The sequence below is a fragment of the Rhinoderma darwinii genome, chromosome 11, assembly GCF_050947455.1.
Source record: "Rhinoderma darwinii isolate aRhiDar2 chromosome 11, aRhiDar2.hap1, whole genome shotgun sequence".
NCBI lineage: Eukaryota > Metazoa > Chordata > Amphibia > Anura > Rhinodermatidae > Rhinoderma > Rhinoderma darwinii.
Genome location: NC_134697.1, coordinates 27,469,080 through 27,491,427, shown reverse-complemented (window position 1 = coordinate 27,491,427; position 22,348 = coordinate 27,469,080). Strand labels below are relative to the sequence as shown.

General features: G+C 40.4%; 1 protein-coding gene across 1 annotated transcript in view; it reads right to left on the bottom strand.

Annotated features, from left to right (window-relative positions):
• The window catches only part of LOC142664179 (alpha-2-macroglobulin-like protein 1), a 57,794-nt gene that overhangs the window by 22,687 nt on the left and 12,759 nt on the right, over positions 1–22,348 (bottom strand). The window contains exons 12-21 of the mRNA XM_075843203.1: positions 21,568–21,786; positions 20,570–20,642; positions 18,854–18,999; positions 13,403–13,558; positions 10,537–10,701; positions 8,719–8,842; positions 5,944–6,028; positions 4,036–4,261; positions 2,668–2,788; positions 2,400–2,521 (exon numbers count right to left, since the gene is read on the bottom strand). Coding sequence (XP_075699318.1) covers positions 2,400–2,521; positions 2,668–2,788; positions 4,036–4,261; positions 5,944–6,028; positions 8,719–8,842; positions 10,537–10,701; positions 13,403–13,558; positions 18,854–18,999; positions 20,570–20,642; positions 21,568–21,786 — 1,437 coding nt within the window. The remainder of the gene's footprint in view (positions 1–2,399; positions 2,522–2,667; positions 2,789–4,035; positions 4,262–5,943; positions 6,029–8,718; positions 8,843–10,536; positions 10,702–13,402; positions 13,559–18,853; positions 19,000–20,569; positions 20,643–21,567; positions 21,787–22,348) is intronic.

The window sequence follows — 22,348 nt, the reverse complement described above, 5'->3', positions numbered from 1 at the left end:
ATTACGGCGTAATGTGTTACCAATGGTTTTCTTGGTGACTGTGGTCCCAGCTGCCTTGAGATCATTAACAAGTTCCCCCCGTGTAGTTTTCGACTGAGCTCTCACCTTCCTCAGGATCAAGGATACCCCACGAGGTGAGATTTTGCATGGAGCCCCAGATCGATGACGATTGACAGTCATTTTGTATGTCTTCCATTTTCTTACTATTGCACCAACAGTTGTCTCCTTCTCACCCAGCGTCTTACTTATGGTTTTGTAGCCCATTCCAGCCTTGTGCAGGTCTATGACCTTGTCCCTGACATCCTTAGAAATCTCTTTGGTCTTGCCCATGTTGTAGAGGTCAGAGTCAGACTGATTAATTGAGTCTGTGGACAGGAGTCTTTTATACAGGTGACCATTTAAGACAGCTGTCTTTAATGCAGGCACCAAGTTGATTTGGAGCATGTAACTGGTCTGGAGGAGGCTGAACTCTTAATGGTTGGTAGGGGATCAAATACTTATTTCTCTGTGCACAATGCAAAAGGAAATGAAATGAAATGAAATGAAAATGGAAGACATACAAAATGACTGTCAATCGACATCGATCTGGGGCTCCATGCAAAATCTCACCTCGTGGGGTATCCTTGATCCTGAGGAAGGTGAGAGCTCAGCTGAAAACTACACGGGGGGAACTTGTTAATGATCTCAAGGCAGCTGGGACCACAGTCACCAAGAAAACCATTGGTAACACATTACGCCGTAATGGATTAAAATCCTGCAGTGCCCGCAAGGTCCCCCTGCTCAAGAAGGCACATGTACAGGCCCGTCTGAAGTTTGCAAATTAACATCTGGATGATTCTGAGAGTGATTGGGAGAAGGTGCTGTGGTCAGATGAGACTAAAATTGAGCTCTTTGGCATTAACTCAACTCGCCGTGTTTGGAGGAAGAGAAATGCTGCCTATGACCCAAAGAACACCGTCCCCACTGTCAAGCATGGAGGTGGAAACATTATGTTTTGGGGGTGTTTCTCTGCTAAGGGCACAGGACTACTTCACCGCATCAATGGGAGAATGGATGGAGCCATGTACCGTCAAATCCTGAGTGACAACCTCCTTCCCTCCACCAGGACATTAAAAATGGCTCGTGGCTGGGTCTTCCAGCACGACAATGACCTGAAACATACAGCCAAGGCAACAAAGGAGTGGCTCAAAAAGAAGCACATTAAGGTCATGGAGTGGCCTAGCCAGTCTCCAGACCTTAATCCCATCGAAAACTTATGGAGGGAGCTCAAGATCCGAGTTGCCAAGCGACAGCCTCGAAATCTTAATGATTTACAGATGATCTGCAAAGAGGAGTGGGCCAAAATTCCATCTAACATGTGTGCAAACCTCATCATCAACTACAAAAAACGTCCGACTGCTGTGCTTGCCAACAAGGGTTTTGCCACCAAGTATTAAGTCTTGTTTGCCAAAGGGATCAAATACTTATTTCTCTGTGCACAATGCAAATAAATATATATAATTTTGACAATGTGATTTTCTTTTTTTTTTTTTTTTATATAATCTATCTCTCACTGGTAAAATTAACCTACCCTAAAAATTCTAGACTGTTCATGACATTGACAGTGGGCAAACTTACAAAATCAGCAAGGGATCAAATACTTATTTCCTTCACTGTATCCATCAAGAAATTACATATATATTTTATGTTGTAAATTGCTACAGTTCTGCTACTAAACTTGACCAGATTTACATAATAATACCAGACAAATTTTGTTGTCTCAGAATGATGCAAAGATATAAACATTTGTTATCAGATTTAAAAAAGAATATAAAATGTTTGTTGCTGCGCTACTGGAGGAATGTAACATATATGGTAATACTGTCCTCCTAACCAGAAACACTTTACCCATAGAAGTCCCTACTTTACCTGCGTATAAGGAGACATACTACGGTTTGATCTGTAGGATTCCACATAAGTCCTACAGTAAAAGAATCGTACCATGTTCCATTGAATACCAGTGGAGATGTTCTCCCCTAGAAGCATTGCTAAGGAACTCGGTGTGCCAATGGCTCTGCTGCGTGTATGAGGACTCATAAGGTAGATGCACACTGTGTGCCACCATATGGTTTTCAGCACGGCACTGTACTTTGGATGATTTTCTCCCCTAGAAGCAATGTTTCAACGTGAGAATATCTTGGTAATCTGGCATCTGATGGACCATGCCACCATTTTTTTCTACCATATTTCACATGAATATAAAAGTTTTGCATGCCTCCATTTAAAATCAGGTCTGATAGAAGTCTTAGCGGTTTTAGGCAGCTGTAATTTGGAGGTCTAACTGCAAACTCCAGCCAATGCTAAAAAAAAAAAAAGAAAAGAATGATATCATGTCACACACAGTGTTATACACTACATACCTTTACTAAGATGGTTTTCTCAACATTGTCTTCATTTTGATCCTTTCCAAAAGTTTGGATTTGGTCTGTGCAGCCTCCTTCAAGCTGTAGGGATGTACTGCTCACATGGACCTTAATGTCTCCTTACAAATGAAGAATAATAGGTTGACATTCGAATAAAGAAAATAGTGATTATAACACTGTCTTAATTGTTTCTCTGTTTTCACAACCAAATAACTAACAAAAGCATACATGCCAAATAATAATGTGCAAATGTGCTCCGCTATACCTGGTTTTGAAGCGGACACATTCCATATAAAGCTGGCTGACTGATCTTCACACATACATTGTGACTGCTCCTTGTTTCCTACGGTTGGGTAATCCCTCAAGTCAGAAAGAGACACAAATATCTGTTCCATGTAGATAAAATAGACCATTTCAATTTATAAAATGCATGTTTTTATGTAAAATTATAATAGTATAGTATAATATAGTTATTTTTCTTTCTTTTTTTTTTTACTTTTAAATCGTTTACTCAAGTGTCATTCAAAAATATTCAACTTAAAAAAATAAACAGATATAGTATAGTTCTAACTGCCCAACCTGTGACTATATTCTCCTTGAAGGGTATACCACCATTAAATATTGCATTCTAAATATTACATCTCTGTTAAATCACGCAAAAAAAGAACAGTTTTTTTTAGTTAGAATCATCTTTAAAAAATGCTCCTGTGTGTAGATACTGTGTTGCTGTTACATACTTTTTATAACGCCCCTTTTGATTCCCTCTCAGAAATTCCATCTAAGTGCTGGTGAGAGTAAGACTCGTCTATTCTGGCAAATCTTATTGGCTGGCCTGCCAATAGCAGGAATCCCTCCGGTGCCCGTGTACAAGAAGATCCTTGCAGTTGGACTGAGTTACTGGGCATTACTGACCACCGACACTAGACACATTACGTAGACCGTCAGGATCCATTATGATCAGTTATAAAAAGGATCATAATAGACCTGTTATATCCATCATCACTGTCACTTTGGAAACCATGGCACCAGTGTAAACAGGTCATTAAGTGAAGTTGTGAATTTTTTAAACCCAACAAAATGCAAACCGGAGTTGCCACTTGTACAGGGGTTCCAAATGGTCAACATGTGCAAAAAACAAACTTGAAGGAACATTAAATGTAGAACATACACAAAATATCCCAGCAATCCCTTACCTTAGTATCCTACTCTTCTTTGATACTGTCTCATGTTGCAATCAAAACTTTGAAATATATAAAGAATTCTTCCAAGGTAAGTCATGCCCCCTCTTCCTTCTTCTCATTAATATTAGATCTGACCTGTCTGTGGATGTTAGGCAACTGGCTACAGCAGGAACCCTCCCCCACTATAGTCTGCAATAGGGAACCAAGTGTGCTTAGTCCTGACAACTTAGCAAAACACCACCCCTGTCATTCCCCTACCATCCAAAAATGGAGTAATCAGGAGGAAATTAGCCGACATTTAGGATTTCTACAAGACAGTTTGCTTAAGGAACATGCAGAAGACGCTGCAGACCGACAAACAGTATAAGCAAGTTAATCTCCTGTTTACATTTATGCTTTATTTTTAGGCTTAGTGTTCCTTTAAAGCAAAATCACTGGCTGATCTTCCATACCATCAGGCAAGCCCTTAGGTAGCTGAAGACATGGGCAGTAATGGTAAATTTCTCTCCTTGCACCACAGAGTAAGGTAAGATCAGTTCAATGAAGTAAGGCTGGAAGGTGGTGAGTCCCACACCACTGGTCTCCCCAAAACCAGACATGCCCAAGCAGAATGCATCCGTTTCCCATGTAGTGATACTATGTGGAGTAGTCAGGTTTAGAAGAGTTTGTCCCTGTGGACTGTAAAGATAAAAGGTTGTTAAGGACCAAAGATAAGAAGTTCAAATTGCAGTCGAAATTAACACAAATAACTGGGTTCTACTTAGTATTTGAGTCTCTAAACTATATTGACAAAGACATGCAATAAATTGGAAATACGATTGAGCTTTTATAGGGGTACTTCCATCACAAAAAATCATGGTAAATCTCTAGGATATGCGATGACTTTCTGATTGGTGGGAGTCTGACTGCAGGGACCTCACCGATCGCGAGATTGAAGGGAATAGGGCTGAGTCTATGATCGTCTACACGTCTGGTGGCCGGGAACATCACCCTGCAGGGAAAAACAGTGAAGGGGCTCCAGCTCTCTTTTCTTTCATTCTCAGGATCCTAGTAATATGCCATCACCTTTTGTTATAAGAATATCACTATAAGTAGCTTAATGTTAACTTTTTTATGTTAGATGTCTAGTAACAGGGATGTAAAGGCTGTACCATTACCGTATTCTTCATTTAAAAAAAAATGTAAGTTCAAAATAATGTGCTAATTAATTTTATAATATGTTTATATAGGATTCTTTGTCTTACTGTTGCAAAGCCCCAAATCCTATGCTTCTCTTCACATCTATAGAGGTAAAGTCTCATCTCAGACAACCCCTTTCATATGGTTGCCAGCTCCTGACACCCCCGGAAAACAGCTTCACATTTTCCCTGCAGGGACCATTGCAGGGGAAATATAGTATAACATAGTGGCCATTAAGAAATATAGTAATACATGGACAGCTTGTGTGTGCAAGAGCAGGAGCTGCTCTAATGGAGTGGCACTCTGTTCCGGCTCATAGAGGGCGGTCCCAAGTAGGGGACTCTACTGTATGACATTGATATGTCCTAGTATGAGACAATTTTTTATTAAATAATACCAATTCTGGCTGCCTGCAGCTGCCACTAGGTGGAGCTTACTGAAGATGGATTTACACTGTTCCCATTGTATGTAATAATAAATCTGTCTTCAGTAAGCTCCAAAACTATTCTTGATGGGGTCTGCAGTCAAGCAGAATGTTATCATTTAACACTATGACTGCGTGAAGGGTAGCAGAGGATTTGAAGTGCTCTAACAGCAAAATAGAGCTATGATCCCTATAATGATATCTGATCTATATTATAAAATTGATCAGCAGCTGAGATTGACCAATTATTCCCCTGAATCGTTTCCACTAGAAAGATTTTGTATGCACATAGATTTAGACACAAACAGCAAACATTTAACACTACAAGGGCTCTATCAGATGTTCCCTGGTTGCTAAAAGTGAACTTCTCTTTAAATATCTAGATTAATTGGCCATATCAGTGTAAGAAATTTCTCATGAATACGTGTTATGAAAAAAATATCCAAAAAATAAAAAGCAGAAGCCCTGTTCATATTTAGTGAATGTAGACAAGTTTTTCAGGGGACATGTATTATTACATGGCGGCTGCTCAGATGAATGGTCCTCCATGTAATACATGGATGGCTCGAGTCGGCCAGAACAGGAACTGTTCTTACAGGGACCCTTCCTCTATGAGATTCATATGCTGTATGCTTAGGTACGTGTATACACTTAGGTACTTCTATGGTTTACTTATTGGATATAAGAATAGATTCACTTATACTAGGTCTTTTCTAGAAGTCTTTGAAATCTATGGAATATCTAGAAACGTCCTTACCCCACAGAAACCAAGTCATATAGCCACGTTTCTGGGAAAAATGTTCTTTTCACTGCCTTCTTTTTGGCTTCTTGACTTTTTGAATCTTAAGGGGAGAAATAACACCATAAGATATTAGTAGGGCATGAAGATTTTTTCCCCCTCTTCTTTAGGTAGATGACCATACAGGAATATTAAAGCTTGTGAGACATTCTCTATATTTCTTCAGGAAACTCGTATGTGTGAGAAAACGAAACACTGTACAGTAACACCGTGGATCAGTACGCAGTATCATTTTATTTTTTCTGGGTATGCATGGCGGTGGGTGTTAGGAATATGATACATTAAAAATGCTTTTAATGAGCTAAATGTTATTTTTGACTCATTGGGCTAATTTGTTGCTACATTGGGGCAGATTTACTAATACTATCTACGTTTTAGACAATGTAAACTTAGACAAGGCAGTCAGAAAATGCGCCAAATTTATCACAGTGGTGCACGCTGTATGATAAATTTAGCGCATCTTGCTAGACGTGCTAGATACTTTAGTTTTCCTTATAACGCCTATTAGTTGGCCTAGTTAATGCCAATTTTTTAATGCAATTTTTGCATATTTTTGTGCACAGTGTCACATTTTAAGTCCAGCCCCTTTCCCAATAACGCAGGAACCCTAGTCAAGCATGTTGAAAAAAGTGGCTGACACAGTTAATACATGTGGCGCACAGCAAGTACGGCAAAATTCTGGCTCAATATGAATGATAAATCTGGCCCAATGTTGGATTCAGGGAATCAGATTGATTTTGGCGTCAGAACCTCCTCTGTTCCATTGGAATTATTAACAAAAATAAATAGAAAAAAATTCCTAGTAGTCCACTTTTTATATCTAGGGATTTCAATAGAATAATGGATCCACTCATGGATAAAAGGCCATGAAGAAATGTTTATCAGGGACCAAATAAAACAACCTTTGGTCGTGTAATTGATGAATTAGAGTGGATTGATATGTGAAGAGTCATAGTCCAGGCTAAAACTTATTGACCACTTGCCACTGATAGCGGAGCTGAATAAGATGCTGGTTTTACAAAATTAACCCCTACGGGTAACTATTTCCATACCATAATGAAGTGTTTTATAGACCTCAATTTCTCATATCGTAATATAAATGTCATTTGGGATACTTTTACAGCTTTTCTGAGGGGTATTTAATGCAAATTAATAATGAATTTTAAGAAAGATACTAACAAGGAGCGCTCCATTTCTAAAGTGCAAGAATTGGAGGAACTTTACATTAAGGAGTTTTTGAAGCTAAATAAGCATAGATTTTGGTGATATGTCTCTGAGACTCCTGGCAAGGTCAAGTATTACTGAGCAACAAAGGAAAGTCACAGCAGTCAATGGGAGTGACCGCAAGATGTTGACCGAATCTTCCACCAAAAGAGAAGTTTTTTGCAACCCTACAGTATATACCTCTGATCTAGAATGCTCACATCAAGAGACTGCATCTTATTTATATGGCATCCCGATTCTTAAATTGACGCAGGCTCAATTGTCGGGTCCAGAAGGACCTTTGACCTTGGAGGACCTCTCAGTGGCAGTGAGACTAGTCTGGGAAAATATGACTTTCAGACTGGATGGTCTTCCAATTGAGATTCTTAAAACATTCTGTGTTCTACTTCTCCCCATCTTCCTCAAGTTATTTAATGCCGATTATGTGAAGGAGTTCCTGTCTGACTCCATGTTCGATGCTTTGGCAGTTTTGCTTTTAAAACCAGATATAGAGCCTCTCTTTACGGACTCTTATTGTCCAATTTCATTGTTGAACATTAATTATAAGGTTCTCACCAAAACATTGGTGATGAGATTAAAGTTTTTCCATCTATTGTGCACAGGGATCAGATGAGGTTTACCCGGGAATATCAGCAGCCATCAAAATAAGGTGACATTTCTATTGCCTGCAGAGCCCAGCGGGGTTCCTTTATATCTAGATGGAGGAACCAAAAAAGGGTTGCCCCCTGTCCGATATATTTTTTGCCTTGAGTGTGGAACCTCTAGTTTGCTAAATTCAAGCCAGGGATGATATAGATAGTAGAGTACAGCATGTGGGACTCGTTGTATTATCAGTACTCAAGCTTGAGGATCAAATGGAAGAAGTCTGTGATTCTCCCGCTGAGATCACAGTAGGTCATAAATCTTCCCAACTGATGACAGATACCTCCTTCCGCTATTTGGGTATAATAGGACATATGTCAAATATTGACAGATAATAGGCCATAAAAACTTATATTAGCTATGGTTAAGATGACTAGATGGTGAAAAGTAATATAACGTGTGACCACCTCTCCACCTATTATCAGCTAGATAGGGTCGCCATACTGCATTAAAGGGACCCCCAGTTTTTCAGCGGTGAGCAGTGTAGATTCACACTACCCATATACTGTAAATAGTGTCTGCCAGGGGCGTTACTAAAAAATTCAGGGTAGGGCAGCTTGGAAGAATGGCCTGGCCTGGGCAAGGAGGGTGTTTGGTGCGGGCCACCTAGATCTTCAAGGCGGTAGATGCCTTAGGGGACGTGAGTGACCCATGTGCCTTCCCTATGAACCAGTCTTGTTGATCACATTGGTTGGGTCATGAATGACTTCATGATTTACTTCTGTTATGGAAAAGTTACACATAAATAAGCAGAGGTAAAAACTGACAGTAGTCCAAAGAGAAATCATGGCTTCACCTAAAAAATAACCAATATCTCAAGCAGAAGATTGTATGGTACATTGATATAGGTTTAGGGTATATACATACTGGGAGAACTTGGTAACTCTACTGTCTTATGTGGTTGATTGGAGATGCGTCTTGTGAAGGATGGAGAAGCGCACATCACCGGCTTTCTTATCTTAGTATTTGTAAAAATCTTTAGGTTGCTTTGCTGTAAATAACAAAGGATATCAGTTTACAATGATGTCACCTCCTAAAAAGCCACCAAATTGTTAACAGCTGTTTTATAGTGATGTCTGTTACCGTCAAAGCTGGGTGACAACCAACATGTCCACCATTGCAGCGCTTACTGGGATTGTCACTCAACTTTTCTCCCGTTCTGAATAGCAAATTTTTCTAAATAAACACACAAAAGTCTTTATATAGGCAGCCGGAACAGCTGATCGGTGCGGGGTCTGGGTGTTGGAGCCCCACCGATCATATACTGATGAACTATTCTGTTTATAGGTCATCAGTATGAAGAACTGCCCCATGACCAGACAACCCCTTCAATATATCTTTGTGGCAGATCGAGCTCTGTTCATCTGATACAGAGCGCCAAATCCCTTACACAGACATAGATTTAAAATACAACATGCTGTCCACCCGGAGTCATCACTAGGGGGAGCTCAGGAGTTTACTGCATACTTTTAAATGTGGAACGCAATAATAACACAGTAACTTCTAAGCTTCATCTAGTGGTGGCTGTAGGTAGCCAGCAGATTAGGGGGAATTAATTAAGATTGGCGTTTCATACAACTGTTCTAATATAAAGAAAGTTGGAGTTAGATACGACACATTTATTAAGAGGTAAATGCCTCTTAATAAATTTGTTGCATCTTTCTGCTTACTGTGCGCCACAATTTTGGTGCAATTAATGCGTTTCCTGCTCCATCCATTCCCCCCTTTCCATCAGACAAAAAAAAATATATCATAGTCACCGCTCCTACCCTTCGTGCCCCCACAGCATGCTGCAACTTACATAAGGTTGGGATGACAAATAGTGTCAGGGCCTTATATGTGACGTCATCAGTACTACGTCACATACAAATCCAAAAACATACAGAGAGGGAATTTAGATTGTGAGTCCCAATGGGGACAGTCAGTGATAGCAACTTCTCTACAGCGCTGCGGAATATGTTGGCGCTGCATAAGCAAAATAAATAAATATATAAGCAACAGAAATAAATAATCTTCCTGATGCTGCTTCAGTATGTTGCAAAAGCCGCAGAATTCTGAGGGAGTCTGAGGGTACCTGAAGGGAAGAAGAGGAGCTGTGAAGTAAGAATGCATTTTTTTAAAATTTTTTTATTTAAATTGTCTGATGGTTAGTCTGATCAGTGGCAGGCGAAGGGCACGGGCCTTTAACTTGCTACGCCTCACAGAGTGAAATCTACAGCAGCTAGAAGCTGGCCCAGATCTCCACTATAATTTACACCAGTTTTCTGCCATAAATTATAATACATTTGTCGGGCCACCGATATAGAAAGCCATGCCACCTTTTTTACAAAGTGGCAAGGGTGGCTTAAAATGGTCATAAGGCCCTTCTGCAACTCTTCTACATCAGAAAACTGGCGTAGAAAGGTTAATAAATTTCCTCCAATATCTTTTAAATATGGAGCGGATATGCAGTTATTTATCTGAAAAAATGAAAATTGGACCAACATAAATATATATATGAAAACATTAATCAGCACAGAATTTTGGACCTAAATCAACAAGATGATACCAGACATCTTGCACTAGAAATACAGTTATAGGAGTAGTCACTGATTAATAAGGATAAATTCTGGTTGTTCATGGACTGTATATTATGAGGTAGAATTATACAACACATTAATAAGTAGTCTGCATATTCTTCATTACCTTGAGCATCATGTACACATCAGCATCACCATGGTACCAAGCGGCCTCTTGTATTCCAGCCTGTGGCTCCTTCTTATTTCTTAAACAGGGATATTTTTCAAAATCTTCAATTGAATAAGGAAAGCCGCGCTTGTTCACCGCAAGGGTTAAAGACATTATTTGAAGCTTGGCAGAGCAAAAAAAAAGATTGTTCCATGGTCAGCAGGATATAATAAACCATGGCCGATGACTTATCCATCTATCTATCTATCTATCTATCTATCTATCTATCTATCTATCTATCTATCTATCTATCTATCTATCTATCTATCTATCTATCTATCTATCTATCTATCTATCTATCTATCTATCTATCTACAGTTAGGTCCAGAATTATTTGGACAGTGACACAATCTTCATGATTTGGGCTCTGCTGCCACCACATTGGACTTGAAATGAAACAACTGAGATGCGATTGAAGTGTAATTTCAGGTTTAATTCAAGGGGTTGAACAAAAATATCCTGTGAAACGTTTAGGAATTGCCACCATTTTTCTACACAGCCTCCTCATTTCAGGGGCTCAAAAGTAATTGGACAAATTAACATCATCATAAATAAAATAAAAATTTGTAATACTTTGTAGAGAATCCTTTGCAGGCAATGACGGCCTGAAGTCTGGATCCCATGGACATCACCATACGCTGGGTTTCCTCCTTTGTGATGCTTTGCCCGGCCTTTACTGCAGCGTCTTCAGTTGTTGCTTGTTTGTGGGTTTTTCTGCCTAAGGGAATGTTCACACGCAGTAGCAAAATACGTCTTAAATTACGGAGCTGTTTTCAGGCGAAAACAGCTCCTGAATTTCAGACAATTTTGCAAGTACTCGCGTTTTTCGCGACGTCTTTTACGGACGTTATTGAAGCTTTTTTTCAATTGAGTCAACGGCTCCAAAAACGTCCCAAGAAGTGACAGGCACTTCTTTGACGTGGGCGTATTTTTACGTGCCGTCTTTTGACAGTGATGCGTAAAATTACACCTCGTCTGAACAGAACATTGCAAAACCCATTGCAATCAATGGGCAGATGTTTGCAGACGTAATGGAGCCGTCTTTTCAGGTGTAATTCGAGGCGTAAAACGCCCGAATTACGTCTGAATATAGGCCGTGTGAACATACCCTTAAGTTTTGTCTTAAGCAAGTTAAATGCAGTTCGATCAGGTTGAGATCTGGTGATTGACTCGGCCATTGCAAAATATTCCTCTTTTTTGCCTTATAAACTCCTGGGTTGCTTTCTCAGTATGTTTTGGGTTATTGTCCATCTGTACTGTGAAGCGACGTCCAATCAACCTTGCTGCATTTGGTTGAATCTGAGCAGAAAGTAAATCCCTGAACACTTCAGAATTCATCAGCCTCCTTCTGTCTTCAGTCACATCATCAATAAACACTAGTGACCCTGTGCCTTTGGCAGCCATGCATGCCCATGCCATCACACTGCCTCCACCATGCCATCACACTGCCCCCACCATGCCATCACACTGCCCCCACCATGCCATCACACTGCCTCCACCATGCCATCACACTGCCTCCACCATGCCATCACACTGCCCCCACCATGCCATCACACTGCCTCCACCATGCCATCACACTGCCTCCACCATGCCATCACACTGCCCCCACCATGCCATCACACTGCCTCCACCATGCCATCACACTGCCTCCACCATGTTTTACAGAGGATGTGGTGTGCTTTGGATCATGAGCCGTTCCAAGCCTTCTCCATACTTTCTTCCTCCCATCATTCTGGTACAGGTTGATCTTAGTTTCATGCTGTTCCGGAACTGGGCGGCTTCTTTAGATGTCGTTTGGCAAAGTCTAATCTGGCCTTTCTATTTTTGAGGCTGATTAATGGTTTGCACCTTGTGGTGAACCCTCTGTATTTGCTCTCATGAAGTCTTCTCTTTATGGTAGACTTAGATACTGATACACCTACTTCCAGGAGAGGTTCTTCACTTGGGTAGATGTTGTGAAGGCCTTTTTCTTCACCATGGAAAGGATTCTGTGATCATCCACCACTGTTGTCTTCTGTGGACGTCCAGGCCTTTTGGAGTTCACGAGATCACCAGTGCGCCTTTTTTTTTTTTTTTCAAGAATGTACCAAACTGTTGATTTGGCCACTCCTAAAATTTGTGCTCTCTGTCTGATGGATTTCTTCATTTTTTTCAGCCTAACGTTGGTCTTTTTCACTTGCATTGGGAGCTCCTTTGACCTCATGTTGTGGGTTCACAGCAACAGCTTCCAAATGCAAATGCCACACCTGGAATCAACTCCAGACCTTTTACCTGCTTAATTGATGATGGATTAACGAGGGAATAGCCCATGCAGCCCAATAAATAGTTTTGGAGATAATTGTCCAATTACCTTTGGTCCCTTGAAAAAGAGGCAGCTACATATTAAAGAGCTGTAATTCCTAAACCCTTCTTCAAATTAAAGCTAGGAGTCTGCACTTTAAGCCCATATTGATTATATAACTGTATATTCAGTATGTTTGGGTAAACAGCTAAAATGCCAAAACTTGTGTCACTGTTCAAATAATTCTGGACCTAACTGTAAATGTAAAATTGATCATAGGTGAACATTCACTTTAGATCATGCAGCATGTCTAACTGCAGTCTATATGTAAAACCACAGATAGCACTTTAAAATATTAATATGAGATAAACTCAGCTATGTGACTCGATGACAAAAGTTCTTACCATAGGGGATCGGTATCACCAAACAGTAGATAAGCTTATATTTTATATATCATTTAGTAATATAAGATTTTCTAACAAGGCTCGTCTTATAGACCAACCACAACATGTAGCACTGGCAATACAGGAAAATTGTTCTCACCATCAATTCGGAGGTATGAAATGTTTCATGTTCCCTATGCAGTAAAAGACCTTTATCCACCGAGCGCACGGAACAGAGTGATCCAGAATCGGCTCGAACCTCCAGATTGACTTTTTCTCCTGGCCGGACCTTTTCTTTAGAGAACTTAAGCTCAATCTGAAAAAGAACAAATACACAAGCTTAAAAATCAATGGTCTACAGCAAATGGCCTCCATAGAGTCGTGATCACCATTTAAACAGGTTGTCCAAGATTACTAAATTGGATCTGCTATTTTCCAGAAACAGTGCTACTCCTGTCCATGGGTTGTATCTGGTATTGCAGCTCAGCCCTAATGATTTAAGTGGAGTTGAATACCAGACATAACCCATAGACATGGCGCTGTCTCTGAAAAAAAGAAAAAAAAAAAAGGTCATCTTTTTTCTAATCCTGGACAACTATTACTCATTATTTACACTACCGTTCAAAAGTTTGGGGTCACCCAGACAATTTTGTGTTTTCCATGAAAACTCACACTTCTATTTATCAAATGAGTTGCAAAATGACTAGAAAATATAGTCAAGACATTGACAAGGTTAGAAATAATGATTTTTATTTGAAATAATAATTTTCTCCTTCAAACTTTGCTTTCGTCAAAGAATGCTCCATTTGCAGCAATTACAGCATTGCAGACCTTTGGCAGTCTAGCTGTTAATTTGCTGAGGTAATCGGGAGAAATTTCACCCCATGCTTCCAGAAGCCCCTCCCACAAGTTGGATTGGCTTGATGGGCCCTTCTTGCGTACCATACGGTCAAGCTGCTCCCACAACAGCTCTATGGGGTTGAGATCTGGTGACTGCGCTGGCCACTCCTTTACAGATAGAATACCAGCTGCCTGCTTCTTCCCTAAATAGTTCTTGCATAATTTGGAGGTGTGCTTTGGGTCATTGTCCTGTTGTAGGATGAAATTGGCTCCAATCAAGCGCTGTCCACAGGGTATGGCATGGCGTTGCAAAATGGAGTGATAGCCTTCCTTATTCAAAATCCCTTTTACCTTGTACAAATCTCCCACTTTACCAGCACCAAAGCAACCCCAGACCATCACATTACCTCCACCATGCTTGACAGTTGGCGTCAGGCACTCTTCCAGCATCTTTTCAGTTGGTCTGCTTCTCACAAATGTTCTTCTGTGTGATCCAAACACCTCAAACTTCGATTTGTCTGTCCATAACTCTTTTTTCCAATCTTCTTCTGTCCAATGTCTGTGTGCTTTTGCCCATATTAATCTTTTCCTTTTATTAGCCAGTCTCAGATATGGCTTTTTATTTTCCACTCTGCCCTGAAGGCCAGCATCCCGCAGTCTCCTCTTCACTGTAGACGTTGACACTGGCGTTTTGCGGGTACTATTTAATGAAGCTGCCAGTTGAGGACCTGTGAGGCGTCTATTTCTCAAACTAGAGACTCTAATGTACTTGTCTTGTTGCTCTCTTGTGCAGCGGGGCCTCCCACTTCTCATTCTACTCTGGTTAGAGCCTGTGTGTGCTGTCCTCTGAAGGGAGTAGTACACACCGTTGTAGGAAATCTTCAGTTTCTTGGCAATTTCTCGCATGGAATAGCCTTCATTTCTAAGAACAAGAATAGACTGTCGAGTTTCACATGAAAGCTCTCTTTTTCTAGCCATTTTGAGAGTTTAATCGAACCCACAAATGTAATGCTCCAGATTCTCAACTAGCTCAAAGGAAGGTCAGTTTTATAGCTCCTTTAAACAGCAAAACTGTTTACAGCGGTGCTAACATAATTGCACAAGGTTTTTCAAGTGTTTTCTAATCATCCATTAGCCTTCTAACACAGTTAGCAAACACAATGTACCATTAGAACACTGGAGTGATGGTTGCTGGAAATGGGCCTCTATACACCTATGTAGATATTGCATTAAAAAACAGACGTTTGCAGCTAGAATAGTCATTTAGCACATTAACAATGTATAGAGTGTATTTCTGATTAATTTAATGTTATCTTCATTGAAAAAAACTGTGCTTTTCTTTAAAAAATAAGGAAATTTCTAAGTGACCCTAAACTTTTGAACGGTAGTGTGTATAGTAATAATGTATTCTGCAGGTATTTATGCGAGAATTTATCCACATGCCAAAATCCGTCCCCAGAGGCTTTGAAATTATTGATGGAAGTTCCGGCATTCTTTATAACTTAGATATGTACAGACTTCTTCTATTCAGCATATTCGAGAAGTCACTGCATAAAGTAGACACTAAGTTGAACAAACTTGCATGGTTCCTGCTGACTATGGGTCTGAAACATCTCAAACTAGTCCCAATTGGTGTCTTTTTTTATAGAGTAATTTTTATGATAAGGAATTCTACTTTAATGGCTCAACAAAGGGGTTGTCTGGTTAAGAAAACCCATTTTCAAATACCCTATTAGGGAATTCAGATTTAATAAAGGGGTTCATCTATTCAGCACCCTCATCCATTAGCCAGAGTTGAGAGTGGCTAGTTCTGGAGGACCTTGCAAGTCCGGGCATAACACAGAAAGCGCATTAATTTCTATAGGGACAGTGTAATGCTTTATATCTCCTGTGGGGGTGTTGAAGGGAAATTTAACACTTGTTTCCAAGGGCCACAGATTGCAACTGAAAGATACCCCTCTTCACTGGCAGTCCCGGCAGCAGGGATCGTTTTAGGGGGTATAAGCAAACAACCACAAAGGTATAGTAGCATTCTGTAAACGTATCAACTGCATTACTATATATTCTGAGCGTAGATTTTAAACTGTGGACTAAGAACTTATTTAAAGAGGCTCTGTCACCACATTATAAGTGGCCTATATTGTACATAATGTGATCGGCGCTGTAATGTAGATAACAGCAGTGTTTTTTATTTGGAAAAACTATCATTTTTGACGGATTTATGACCTATTTTAGCTTTATGCTAATGAGTTTCTCAATGGACAACTGGGCGTGTTTTACTATATGGCCAAGTGGGCGGTGTACAGAGGAGTGTATGACGCTGACCAATCAGTGACCAATCAGCGTCATACACTTCTCTCCATTCATTTACATAGCACATAGTGATATAGCTATATCGCTATGTGCAGTCACATAAACACACTATAAGGCTACTTATGTGTCATGGCAATGAATATACATTACCTCCAGCCAGGACGGGATGTGTATTCTTTCTCCTGACCACTTCTGTAGCGTCTCTGTGATTTACAGCATAGCAGGCGTAGTCTCGCAAGATTACGCTGTAAGCTGTCATTCACAGCAAGATCTCGCTGTGCTGTGCTGTAAATCACACAGACGCTACAGAAGTGGTCAGGAGAATGAATACACATCACGTACTGGCTGGAGGTAATGTATATTCATTATCAGGACACTACAGTATTGTTATAGTGTGTTTATGTGGCTGCACATAGCGATATAGCTATATCACTATGTGCTATATAAATGAATGGAGAGAAGTGTATGACGCTGATTGGTCACTGATTGGTCACTTCTCTCCACAACGCCCACTTGGTCATATAGTAAAACACGCCCAGTTGTCCATTGAGAAACTCATTAGCATAAAGCTAATATAGGTCATAACTCCATCAAAAATGATCATTTTTCTAAATAAAAAACACTGCTGTAATCTACATTACAGCGCAGTTCACATCATGTACAAGATAGGTCACTTATAATGTGCTGACAGAGACTCTTTAAAGCCGTTAAAGAGGCTCTGTCACCAGATTTTGCAACCCCTATCTCCTATTGCAGCAGATCTGCGCTGCAATGGAGATAAGAGTAACGTTTTTTGTTTTTTTTTAAAACGAGCATTTTTGGCCAAGTTATGACCATTTTTATATTTATGTAAATGAGGCTTTCTAAGGTACAACTGGGAGTGTTTAAAGTAAAAGTACAACTGGGCGTGTATTATGTGCGTACATCGGGGCGTTTTTACTTCTTTTACTAGCTGGGCGTTGTGTATAGAAGTATTATCCACTTCTCTTCACAACGCCCAGCTTCTGGCAGTGCAGACACACAGCGTGTTCTCGAGAGATCACGCTGTGACGTCACTCACTTCCTGCCCCAGGTCCTGCATCGTGTCGGACGAGCGAGGACACATCGGCACCAGAGGCTACAGTTGATTCTGCAGCAGCATCAGCGTTTGCAGGTAAGTAGCTACATCGACTTACCTGCAAACGCCGATGCTGCTGCAGAATCAACTGTAGCCTCTGGTGCCGATGTGTCCTCGCTCGTCTGACACGATGCAGGACCTGTGAGTGACGACACAGCGTGATCTCTCGAGAACACGCTGTGTGTCTGCACTGCCAGAAGCTGGGCGTTGTGTAGAGAAGTGGATGATACTTCTCGTCAGAACGCCCAGCTAGTAAAAGTAGTAAAAACGCCCCGATGTAACGAACACAATACACGCCCAGTTGTACTTTTACTTTAAACACGCCCAGTTGTACTTTAGAAAGCCTCATTTACATAAATATAAAAATGGTCATAACTTGGCCAAAAATGCTCGTTTAAAAAAAACAAAAACGTTACTGTAATCTACATTGCAGCGCCGATCTGCTGCAATAGCAGATAGGGGTTGCAAAATCTGGTGACAGAGCCTCTTTAAATATTCCTGTTACCCCTCCAAGGTAGTGTATGATTTTATGTTTTTTTTTGGATACGCAATATTTACGCAGCAGTGTGTCACTGAAAAAAAAATAAAAAATGTTGGAAGCAGTTATATAATTTGTGTTTTTTACTCTGCTTTTTAATGCTGTGTGTACAGTACAGAGGATCCCAACCTACCATGTGCCATTTATAACCTTTATGTGGCAGAGAAGAATTTGGGCTCCCTCAAGCACCAGGACCTGGGTGCAACAGATCTGCACCCCGTATAGCATGGGTGCAGTAGATTTTCTGGTCTGAGCGCCACATTGTCATATTGGAACAAGGGCCTCAATAAAACTGCAATGCTCCTGTATGTTGCTTAAAATGGAACGCATACAGCCCCACAGTGCCCCCATAACAGTCCCAGGCACACAATGATGTCCATTAGTGCCAGCCACGCAGTGCCCCCAAATATTGCTAGCCACACTGTGCCCACTATAAGTCGCATAGTGACGCCATAACAGTGGCGGGCACACATTTACTCCCAGTAGTGTCAGCAGTGCTTCTTGCTGCTCCTCTTCTCCCTGACATGGAAGACACATGTGAGTAACCAACAGAGGGCGCTCACATGTATCATCTTAGACCTGAGAGAATGGAGCTCCTGTCTAATGACTGCAATCTGTTCTCTACATCAGAAGGATGCCGCTGTCTTTTGACGGTAATTTCTATTGGAACTGTTGGGGCACAAACAAGCATGTCTGGGGGTCCTGATGGTTGTGGGCCGCAGGTTGTATACCCCTTTCCTATAGCTACATCTCCGTTTCGATATATAAAATAATATTAATATCCAAACTCATCTGGTGCTCACCTTGTTCTTTAGGCATGCAGGAGTTGTAAACTCTTTTGTATAAGATGGAATATCACCATTGTCCAATATTGTGTGAACAACGAAAATGAAGTTAGGATAAAACTCAATACCTATTGGGATCTTCAGTTTAAAATTTCCTTGTAGAACTGGAGATAAAAAATTATGAAAAGCAATTACTTTATTAATTCAATTAGCTTTGATTATATAGCACAAACATATTCTGCAACGCTGTATAGAGATCTAAACTCCCCTGTCATAGGAGTGTGGTACCGTAGTATCCATCAAGAAGCTGCTTTTAACGGATCATTGCTGCTCTCTGGTTCTGTCCAATGAGGACCCCATTAGTGACACTTAATGATCCCCTTACCTAGGTTTTTAATCCTATAATGAACTTTTAGGCTATGTTCACACGCTTAACAAAATACGGCTGAAAATACGGAGCTGTTTTCAAGGGAAAACAGCTCCTGATTTTCAGCCATTTTTGAAGCAACTTGTGTTTTTTGCGGCATTTTTTACGGCCGTTTTTGGAGCTGTTTTTCTATTGAGTCAATGAAAAACAGCTCCAAAAACGACTCAAGAAGTGGCATGCACTTCTTTTTACGGGGCGCTTTTTTATGCGCCGTTATTTGTAAATGAGGCGTAAAATAACGCCCCCGTCAGAACAGAACGCTGTATTTCCCATTAAAATCAATGGGCAGATGTTTGTAGGCGTTTTGCTTCCGATTTTTCAGCCGTTTTTCAGGACGTTTACGGCCCGAAAAAAAGCTGAAAATAGCCCGTGTGAACATACCCTTAGAGGAAGATCCCATTTATTAGGTAAATGGTAATATTAAAAGATGTTTTCTGTCATTAGGGCCCATGCATACAGCATATTATTGATCTGTGTTGTACGGATCTGTAACACCCCTTCGATAGACTACTATAGGCCAACTCTGTATCTCCGTGTGCCTCCAATCTTACATGGCAGCACACTAAGAGGGAGATGTATTAACACTACGCCAGTCTTAATAAAAATTAAGCTGGATGAAGATGCGACAAATTTATAAATTAAAACATTTGTCACATCTTCAGCTGTCTGTGCGACACTGAATGAAATCTGCGCCAGCCAGAAGCTGGTGAAAATGTTAGTAAAAGCGTTCGGCCATGTATTACCACGCCCACTTACTCTAAGCTCCACCTACTTTCCCAAAAAGTGGCGAAAGCTAGGGAAACGGGCCAAAAGATAATTTTTTTGTGAATTATGCGCCGTTTGCGAGATTTCTATGCCAAAAAACGAGCGTAGAAACGTTGTTAACTGCCCCCAAATACAGACCACGGATCCGTGGTTTGCAGACCACAAAATTGCCACGATCGTGTGCATTATTGCCAAAGTGTTTTTCTCATGGATTGATACGGAATCTGTGAGAAAAACAATTGTGACATGTTCCAAGGTGTGCCGTATTATGAACCTTACGGACCTGTAGGGACTCCACATGCCGCCATGCACAGTCTGGACGGAAAAATATTACAATTACAAACATAATGCATATACAGTATAATATTCCAAAATTTAATAATCACCATTCTTAAAATAGTAAAATAATTGACGTTTTAAAGAATGCAGTGCCATCTGGTGGTCATGAGTATTATTGTTACTAACAATCTCCTGACATTAACCCCCTTCTTCCTCGTGTGAGCAATATAGCATGCCTTCAGAATGGGGACTAATGTACTCACCAGAGCCCGGGGACTGTTCTTTAATATCCAAGCCATATTCACCATGAGATAAAATGATCCCCTTAGACACATACTGCAAAAGCAGAGAAAAAAAGTACAAATTCCACTAATTGAATTTATGATGTGACATGAGACAGGACAGGACTAGGGAAGTGAAGGGTGTCATGAACTTTTTTGTTGGTCCTTGATATAAAGAAGAAAAAAATACACTATGGCGGTTAGTGTGTATGGTTGTTAAACATATAAACTATGAAATAGGCACCCACATCTCCGTACGATTGCCCTGGGCCCCAATGTAACATCTCTACCAGGACCCCCACTGGGGAAAGTACATGAAGATATGGAGACAAGAGCCTCAGTGGATAAGTCCCTGTAGTTCCGATTCATTTTATGACTCCACATAAGTCGTCACTAATTTTTGGGATCAAAATCCACTTGCTCTTGTTATTTGACTTTTACGCTATGTCTTTTTGACATTTGAAATCGTTCATTTAAACAAAAAAATAAAAAAAAAATTGTCCAATAGTGTGATTGGTGCAACTTCCTAAATACATTTTATTAAAAAAAAATATATATTTTTTGAGATACAGCTGGTTTGTATCCTGTATACAGAGCAGCTGTATCATTCGCTAAGAATTTTATCCATCAGGTCAGTAGCACTGACGGGTTCAGTGTCAGCTGGTCAGGATCCACCTGTAATCTATCACATCGAAATTATGAACTTAGATGTGATCGTTCCGTCAGTGACGCTGACCTGACGGATACAGGATTAAGCGCAAGATACAGCTGCTCTGTATACAGAATACAAAGCAGCTGTATCTCAAAAAGTAAAAATCATTTTTAATCAAATGTATTTAGGAAGTTGCCCCAATCACACTGATGGACGATTTTATTAAAAAATAAAAACAAAAAAAACTATTTCAAAGGTGTACATAGCCTTCATATCAGTAAATCAGAAAAGCCAGCTCTGATTATTTCATGGGTCATAAAATACTTACAAAGTAGAAGAAATTAAGTTGTCTATCTGTAGGATCCAGCTGCGAGGTATTGATAAAGTATTGCACAGTCAGATACTGATCGGAGTCACATGATAATTTACTTGTATTCGCTTCTATCCTTAGGTAGCTGTTACTTTCGGAATAGAGAGGATGCAGCCAAACAAAAGCATAGGAAAGCTTAGAATAATCTTCTTCCTTATCTTCCAGTGAGAACTTTCCCTGGACAGAAGAGCAGATATTTGGTTTCTTACAATAAATACACATTTCATATTTTTTGAGTTTCCAACAAATCTCCTGTCTTCGTACCATCTCTGCCATGACCCACCTGCACAGGGTCATTCATCACCAAGGCCCACCTTACAGCAGGACACATATAAGGGGAGAAACACTTCTGCACAAAGTCTGCCTTGGCTTCATTGGTCCTCCTATACTAGTCCTGCATTGTACCGGGAGAAGGTTCCTGAAGGGATTGGGATGAAGTAGTTACAGGAGGAGAGAAGATGCTATTAAGTTGATTGGAGATGGGCCGCTATAAAAATGGTGCATCAGAATGGTTTTCACGAAGGTGATGGGTGAGACAGGCTACTGCAAGAGTGGTGGATTAGATAGGCTACTGTAACAAGGAGTTAATTTTACTACAGCAGGAATCAGAGGAATGCATTAAATATTGAGACTTAGAATAACTGTTAGGATGCCCGTACATGCTGTGGCCGACCAGCTGTAGTTGTCAATGTCGCTTTGCCAATGTGCTACACCTGTAGAAGCCGCGTGCTCATAAATC